Source organism: Phytophthora parasitica (genome assembly GCF_000247585.1).
Source record: "Phytophthora parasitica INRA-310 unplaced genomic scaffold supercont2.101, whole genome shotgun sequence".
Taxonomy (NCBI): domain Eukaryota; phylum Oomycota; class Peronosporomycetes; order Peronosporales; family Peronosporaceae; genus Phytophthora; species Phytophthora nicotianae.
Window position 1 is genome coordinate 3148 of NW_008649087.1, and position 8378 is coordinate 11525.

An 8378-nucleotide genomic window follows, 5' to 3' on the forward strand; every position below is an offset into this window, starting at 1 on the left:
GATGTAAGTTCCTCTGCATTACTGAAATATTTTGGTTGACAATAGCACACAAAGCTCGGGTTCAAATGACAAAAAGAAATATGCTTTTCTAGATTGTTTAATTGCAGACAGTGAGCTACCGGTGCCGCATCCCGGCTTAGCGTCCCGCCAGCAAGAGGCGGAGACTCAACGCGAAATGATGCGACGGCAGAAGTGAGGGCAACAGCCACACTTGCACGCTCCAGTGAGTCGACTCCCTCCACTCCAGCAAGTTGTTCATAGCGGGAAGCGGTTGACCGCACAGCCGTATCGTGGGTTACGTGAGGTATATGGAGATCGGTTTCCAGATTACAAACCAATCATACTAAGCGATGAGCCGGCTCGAAACCGTCGTGCCGACGACGAGCGTTGGGAAGCAAGCTTGCTGCGATGTCTTCAGTCTGATGATGAAGAATCTGGTGACGACACTCACCGTCAAACGGTTCTGGAACAAATACTGGAGCAGCTTGACGAAGAAGACGAAGCGAGCGTCTCGAACAATACATCTGACCCTGACTAAGAAGATGATGGTCGGTCTGCTGGCAGCACATGCTCAGTATGGCACTGAGTTCCTAGACTTTCGCGAGACCTTATGGCTACACTCAAGGTCAATTATTGGCGGACTCCTTGCTTTGCGTGAGTCGTACAAAGCAGTCAGCATTGTAAACCCAAGATTCCACGACTTTGACCACCCAGACCAAAAGATGAGAACGGCAAAAGGATACAGGGCTGCAGTCCCCGGAATCAAGAAGGTAATCAGTGCGAGCAACTTAGATATTACTGGGGGGGGAGGGCATTCTTCGTGAACCTCGACACGACTACCTGCTACCTGTTTGACCACATGCAACTGAAGAGCAACCTGTCGCAACTGAAGAGTGCAGTGGGTGCTATTGTCGAGCCCATGCTCGGAATCGAGGACAGACTTTCCTACGAAGTCGTTACTGGCTGTTTTCAGAAGGACAATTCGTCGTGTGGCGTGTGGTGTCTTGTTGTGTTAGAGCTGCAGCTGTTTGGGGCTACTCTTCAAAGCTGGAGCGACTTCTGGAACGACTCCCTTTATGATGTGTTGGACTACTTGCGCATGCGCTATTTGTACAAAGTGGAAGCTCTAGAGCGTCAAATAAGCATCATGGCCGAAGGTGACGAGAAGGCAACTGGAATCTTTTATTTAATATATATATTCATACTTTCGGTGATCAAACCAAAAATTTACCAAACACCACAAGGCAAAGAATTAGCACTTTTAGGTGCGCACTTTTAAATGATCGCCAAGTATTTTTTTAAAAAAATTGAAGTTTATAACGTACATATTTAGCTACAGTGTTTTGCCCTCCTCTCTATGAATCCGCTGGACAACAACTGTTTTTTTTAAGCAATGCCATTGGTGGACTCGCGTGGTACCTATAATGAAATATGTTACAGCAGACAGTTTCAAGTAAATTAAGGACGCCATCACACTGTACCCATTAATTTGATCCTATCATTTTGTGTCACTTTTGGTGGGGATATTTATCAGGAGAATGATACAACGAGCGACCAATTTATCAGAAGCAGATACAAAGAATCTGATTGGTCAGAATAAAATGGCGGGGTCTCTCTAAATTTGCACTAGTTAAAATTAATCCTGTTTGGGTACTCATTCTGAGGTATTCCAGTATAAACCTGTCGTTAGTACGAAGGTTGGTAGAAGGCTTCTATCACAAGCCAACGACTGCAGGCATAAGCTTTCGCCGGTTAGGATGAGTTCCTCAGAGGGTAAGGCGCACAAGTTTGATTTGAAATCTCACTTTGGATATGCAGAACCTGAGCAGCGCATACCCTTTGTGTGTTTGGAGACGGCAGGTTCTTTTATCAAGCACTACGCCTTTAACATGAGTAAAAGTGTCGAGAGGAAAAAAGGAGGTGGCGGAGCTCACGTAAAATGACTGTGTTCTGAGCACAAAAGAGGTTGTAACTGGTTCATAACTTTGTCACGCAAACGTCGATCTAAAATTACTTAAAAAGCGACCATACAGCGGCGGAAAAAGCCTACAACTAAACTCTCACATATTCCAAGTGGATCATGGTATATCTCTAAAATGGAGCTGAGCCACTCACAACTTTGCCCTGGGATCGCTGTAATGACTACTGAGTTTCTGCTGGAGCATGCTGGTTTTCGTGGAGCTATTCTTCCTGGTCATAGCACTTCACTAGCGCGGGTAGTAAAGACAATGAGTGAAATTCACAGTATCGACATTTCCAAGCAACCTACAATGGCCTACCGTACCATTATACAAGCAAAAAATAAAAACCAAATTGACCCGGTAGCTGAGTACGGACGCCTTCCCAGTTTTCTACGCGAGTTTGCACGGAAAACCCTGGGTCACGGGTTTGCTGTCAGTTGGACTCAGAGGGGAGGTTTTATAGGGCCTTCTCATCTATTGGTAGTGCTGTGAATGTGCAAGACGCACTTTTACCTGTTTGGGAGTGCGATGGCACGAACATGAAGGATCTGTCGTACGATGGCATTTGTAAGGACGGGAACAAGCAAAATGTACCTATTGCCGTGGCCTACATTCACAAAGAGACCATCGACAACTTTGCCTGGTTTTTCGGAAACTGTATTGTCGCTGGTATAAAGATGAACATTCTGCTTGCGTTTGCGACAGAGGAAAACAGCTAGCAGCTCAAGTCTTGTTGCTTTGCATCAACATGAAAATACACTTGAAGTTCTGCACACTGCATATCAGGTTTAACACCATGGACAAGTTCAAGCCTCTGAAATTAAACTTGAAGTCTGTAAACGACGATATTTTTTCGCTTCAAGGCGCTTCAACAACCGAAGGGTATGAGCTCATCAAAGCTAAGATAGCATCCAAGTATCCTGCCGGAATTTCAAAGGTTGTCGCGGAGAAAGTCGTCGAGGAGCACGTTTGGAGCTACCTTTGCAGTATTCATCCCACAGATTGGAGTGTTGTCGGTAATATGAAGGCAACAGCAGAGGAAACAAAGTGGATAGAGGATAACTGGTCGTCTATCTCAAAGCACAGCGACGCTTTGCCTCTGTTTGGTATCCGCACTACGAGTGCTGTCCAAGGAGAGAACAACGGGCTACTATGGGGACGTGTGCGGACACAACTTGTGCTAGGTTCAGTCATGGCGTACTGTACACGAGCGCTCAAAGTTTTGCAAAAGCTTAAGGAGCTCGTCTAGGAGTGGAATAGTGCAAGTCGTGATATCACTACTCACGCTCTGAAGGAGTTCGAAATGGAGAAAGAAATGGTAGCTCGCCAGACAATAGTGCAGGAAGACGAGTCTCTCTTCTACGTTTTTGGCACCTTCGATAGCCGCGGTCTAGGTGGGGACGCACATCTCTGCGAAGTTAACATGGACTGTTGAACTTGCACCCGATGCACAGTTGCTGAGCAAATGCAAGTCCCTTGCCGTCACATGCAGGCAGCCGCTTGTGGAGATCAAAGCAGAAAAACAGTGGACTTCCGGCCTATGATATCAAGCACTACTTCCATGAAGCTTACACTGTGTCGATAATGGTAGAGACCTTTGACTCCACTGCTATCGGTCTTCCTCTGTGCGAGGAACTTTAGCAGACAAACGAAGTCAAGCCCCCACCGTTACATCGCCAAGCTGGACAATCACGCAAGCGTTCGAAAGAAGGCAGAGACTTTGCAACTGGTAAAAGAAGAACGCCAAACCGAGGTGAATGCGCTGGGTCATCTGCTCGAATAGTTCGTCAGTGTGTGCCTAGTGATGTACACAGCGATGATGATAGCAAGACAATTGCAGAGTTTTTCAACTCGCAAGTAAAGGGCGCGAGGAGAAGCAAACGGGAAACGTACACATGCAGCCGCTGTCAAGAAGCCGGTCATAACGTGAGGAACTGCACGACACCACTGATGGAGATAGAGAAAGCTGGGGTAAGAATCGCGCCAGGTATTTACATTGTTGGAGAATGTCTATTCACTACCTGTGGAAGAAGCGCAGAATATGAAAGAGAGATCAAAACCTACAAGTGATCAACGAAGTATACACATAGTATGAAAAATAATTGGTGCCGGCATTGTGAAAATATTATCTTCAATATCCTGAAGGAACGTATAACAACACGGAGTATTGTAAGAGACGGCAACCAGTGTGAACCGGTGTGAACGATTACCTTGAAAGACCCTGCACACGCTGCAATATATCCTCCACCACCTCATATCCCACCAAGAGGTTAGAAGTTGTTAGCTGGAACGCAACGAGTCATTAGTAGCCGAGCACGTACCGAGTAAGTTCTAGTAAGAAAAGTGCCATCTCCAGCTCCCCCTTTCGATGGCTTTCTCCCTCGTCTTCGCAGCACCGGGCTTTATTACCACACCTCAGACTGTTACTAGCTCAGTAGTATCAAAAGCATCCTTGAGTAGTAGCTGGAGAATCTTTGAACGAATGGCCGTCGAGCAAGAACGAGCCGAGAACAATAACACCTTTCTCATATTGAAATTTTGTTATTAGAGCTCACTATTTAATCAAATAGCAATAAACCGTTATGAGAGGAGTGTGCATTTAGCAGCAACGCTGGGTAGTGAATGCCATGTCTGAGGGTGCAATAAAATTCTTCAATCCAAAGCTGTCAGTATCACATAATACTTATTTTAATGCAGTATCGTGTACGAGAGATTAGTGTTGACAACATAGTGATGCAGATTTGGCGCGTACCTCTGTATGTGAGCGGAGTAAGAGCACTATTGGCCAAACTTGACCCTCGAGAAGTCGATCTACACCTCAAACCGCCCACGGAAATCTCTCCGTCTGTAACTGGTGCAGTGTACAAACTACCACGATGCACATGTTGTGTGCGTGGTGGTGAACTGCGCGCCTGACGTCGTTGGGGCCACGCGTCGACAATAGTTCTCTGTCTTCCTGTTCCTGCTGTTTTATGATATTCCCCAAGGTTTTTTATGAATGAATGAAGCGCATTTTATCCTGGCCAATCAGATTTTTTGTATCTTCTTCTGATAAATTGATCGCTCGTTGTATCATTCTCTTGATAAATATCCCTTTTGGTGGGAGCAACACAATCCCCGTATGATGCTGCATTCCCGACACCATGATAATAGCTCAATAAGCGAACCGAAGAGGTCAATGATTACAGAATTAATGCTCCCACTTGCCTACTGATTTATGATAACTCCGCATTGTTCTGTGTACTGTACAGACAACGACAGATAAATCCGGCACCACTGAATGCCATCCTCCATAGTAAATTTACGACGGTGTCACAAGATATTTAACACACTAAATGGACCATAAAATTTCACAAAATGACAGTAAATACTCATAAGCATTTGGAATACAAAGACCAAGTCAAATAAACGTATTAGATTGGCTGAACAGTAATGATTGTGAATTGCACAACTATGTCTGCCGGACTTTTGTGTCGGCCGGGTCACTAAAGCTATCCAGGAGAGTGGTACATGAATTCTCTGAATATTTATATTCAGAGTTTTAGGGGCAATCGCGGACCGTCGAAGATCCTATATAAATAAATAAAGCGTACCCATCAGACCTTCGAACTTAGCGTAGATTAGGAAAATTCAAATTATAAAACGGAAAACTTTATAACCCGTCTTACGTTTATTCAAAATCAGCGAATGTTGACCCAGTCGGTGAAAAGCGACCTTCGCACAACATTCCTTATACCGAAGCTTGATTGGCTGAAAAATTGATTTTCACTTAGAAGTGGCAAGTTGCCCTCGGCCGCCTTGCTCAGCAACAAACTTACGTCCACTGGTCACGTCAAATAAACTACAGTAGTTAAACTAAACGCTAATACGCAAATATTCAGAGCTTCTCCGGGCACGGCACGGCATTAGTTTTTATACAGTATAAATTATACTACAAGACAATCGTGGTATATTTCACCAGATGGTCGCTAAACCTATCCAGGAACACGGCTTTGAGCGGCATATACTTACTAAAATGCAATCTAAATCTTGAGATAGGTTCGACTGGAAGACACACTCAAACGCCGGCGGGTGATTGGACACCACGACCACTATGACAATCCAAGGAGCTAGGAAGCCATTTTCAGAAAAATTTTCTGCGATCAAGTCATGATTCAGAATGACAAGAGTTGTGCGCGAGTTCCACAGACTGCGATTCGCGCAGTATCATTTTCTTGCGCACGTCTGACAGTCCGCTCACCACGAAAGAAGTAGCGCGTGTTGTCAGAAGCTACACGAGCCGCAATGCGCCTCGTAGACTGCGTGAGCCTCCTGTTGGTGATAACAGCCCTCCTTCTAGCGAGCTGCGACGCTAGCTCCGCCACTATGGGTGCTGACCGAACGAGCACTGCCATGGTTGCGCCGATCGATGGTCTATTATCAACTCAAGGCGGCCATGAACGTCAAAAGAGATATCTGCGAAGCGATGCTACAACTGCGAATGACGAGGCGAGGGAGATCATACCCGCGAGCGTGCGAATAGCACTCAAGAGACTTGTGACAAAAGATGAAACTATTTACACCCATGGAAGAGGTGAAGGAGGCGAGAAGGAATGGTGGGCAAAAGTACTGAAGTATTACACGAAAGCCAAGGAAAAATTCGACAAATATTTCCGGACACCGTTCTGGTATTTCCGATTCCTTGTATGGGCTGCGAACAAGCGAACTCCAGAGATGATGTACTACAAGCTGAACGTTATCTCGACGACAGGCATAGGCGACAAGAACTATCGCATCTACGTCAACTACCTGAGGTTCTACGAGTTCTTTCACGGCCCGACGTACAATCCCCTTATCGTTTATGGGCCAAAGTTGAAAACAGACTAACTAGACTAGAGCAGTCAGTGAATTGAAATACATAAAGTATGCTATCTTTTTGTCTGCTTTTAGGACAAAAGAGTTGTGAGTTCTAGACGCACTCCTTCCGATGGTAACATTACCCCAAGATGTCGATCAGTGGTCTGTTTGCAGTCACACTTGTGTTGATTCATAGTTTTGGCCGGAGCTAGCTCCCATTCCACGCAGGTTAAAGCAAACGAAGAGCTGGCTACCAAAATTGCCGCGGCGTCCGTGATTCTAAGGAAGCAAGTCAACCAGCCAGCCAAGAGCATATACGTGTAACAGGTGTAAGATCCGGTCCACCATCGATTCACATCACGGCGGAGCGAGCAGCAAGTTGTATGCTATCCATACTGAGCTGCGGACTTCCTATCTGAAGAGAGGGAGAGAGAGAAACTATGCCTATATACTAATTAGCATCGCCTTATTCGAAGAGCTCTCGCCTTACTACAAGTCGGATGCCACTGAGTTTACGTTGCCATAGTCCCCAACGCGAGGGAACGTGGTACGTAGAGACAGTCGAGAAGCACTGAATGACGATGAGGAGCCCGCGACAAGCGCAACGCAAGACGCCCACCAACAGCAAAGGAAGCCACACACCAACTTGCATAATGTTTCCAGCAGCATTGCCACTCTGTATCCGTCAGTTGAAAACTGTATTCTCTGGTTTCCCTGTCTATTCAGAGCGAGATGCATATCACTTTTCATTCGTTCTACGACTCTTTAGTAAGTGGACTTTAGGTCATATGATTCCATCCTGCGAAATCGCATAAAAACGCATCCCCGTTTCGAATTTCGAGTGGCTCTCCATCAAGATCTGCGGATATCTGAGTCAATCAGTTGGCAAAGCGCAGCCCAAGCAGCAGCTTCCCCTCGGTACATGGTGGTGGATACTCGCAGCAACAGTCGCATGACGGACGCTGCGCTCAGTGTGTCCTTGTCGCCACTGCTGCCGAGCTCCGTGGAGGAAGAGACGCCGCCCGGTGTCTCCGGCAGAGACGAAGGCAAGCATGTGCGCTTCCAGCCTGTGTTCCAGCCCACACACACCGTATTCACCCCCAGACTGAGCGAGACAAGCTCGCTACGGTACCGCAAGCCTGACGACCGCGTAGTGGGCAGCACGAGTCTAGCGCCTCCCAGCTCTGTCTCCTCGATCGCGCAACCTAACTACGACGATTTCCTGCGACGTGTGAGCGTTGTGCTGTACCAGCACATCAGACGCTGCGAGAAGCGGCATAGAGAGCAGCAACGCAGCAATGCTAACGGCAACATTGGAGGGATCTCCACCGCTATTGCCGCTGCGGTGTCGGCTCTTAAGACACCAGAAGAAAGAAATCTGAACGAGTCCAGATCTCCCACCCCAACGGAGGACACGGCGACATTCAATATCTCGGAAGAAACTTCGGAAGTTTATGAAATGGACGAAGTGGCAGAGAGAGACGAGGGAAATACTACGAATCCTAGTAGTATTTCGTCTCCGAGACTCATAGATCTGCCAGTCGAGGAAACGTTCAGAGAGGAACATTTCGTCACGCCTCA

General features: G+C 46.6%; 5 protein-coding genes across 5 annotated transcripts; all 5 read left to right on the forward strand.

The window, feature by feature from the left end:
• Positions 1 to 350: 350 nt before the first annotated feature.
• Positions 351 to 1457, forward strand: PPTG_24501 (hypothetical protein; the record flags this gene model as incomplete). The annotated part of the gene is made up of 2 exons (XM_008917416.1): positions 351 to 777; positions 1441 to 1457. The coding sequence occupies 2 exons, from the start codon at positions 351 to 353 to the stop codon at positions 1455 to 1457; spliced, it is 444 nt and encodes a 147-aa protein (XP_008915664.1).
• Positions 1458 to 2500: 1043 nt separating this feature from the next.
• Positions 2501 to 2680, forward strand: PPTG_19094 (hypothetical protein; the record flags this gene model as incomplete). The annotated part of the gene is made up of 1 exon (XM_008917400.1): positions 2501 to 2680. The coding sequence occupies one exon, from the start codon at positions 2501 to 2503 to the stop codon at positions 2678 to 2680; it is 180 nt and encodes a 59-aa protein (XP_008915648.1).
• A 77-nt stretch (positions 2681 to 2757) lies between these two features.
• Positions 2758 to 3210, forward strand: PPTG_19095 (hypothetical protein; the record flags this gene model as incomplete). Its single annotated transcript, XM_008917401.1, has 1 exon — positions 2758 to 3210. The coding sequence occupies one exon, from the start codon at positions 2758 to 2760 to the stop codon at positions 3208 to 3210; it is 453 nt and encodes a 150-aa protein (XP_008915649.1).
• Positions 3211 to 5899: 2689 nt separating this feature from the next.
• Positions 5900 to 6959, forward strand: PPTG_19096 (hypothetical protein). The gene has a single exon (XM_008917402.1). It carries the CDS (start codon positions 6246 to 6248, stop codon positions 6825 to 6827), a length of 582 nt encoding a protein of 193 aa, XP_008915650.1. The 5' UTR covers positions 5900 to 6245; the 3' UTR covers positions 6828 to 6959.
• Positions 6960 to 7719: 760 nt separating this feature from the next.
• On the forward strand, positions 7720 to 8306 carry PPTG_19097 (hypothetical protein; the record flags this gene model as incomplete). Its single annotated transcript, XM_008917403.1, has 2 exons — positions 7720 to 8247; positions 8304 to 8306. 2 exons carry the CDS (start codon positions 7720 to 7722, stop codon positions 8304 to 8306), a joined length of 531 nt encoding a protein of 176 aa, XP_008915651.1.
• Between the last annotated feature and the right edge of the window lie 72 nt (positions 8307 to 8378).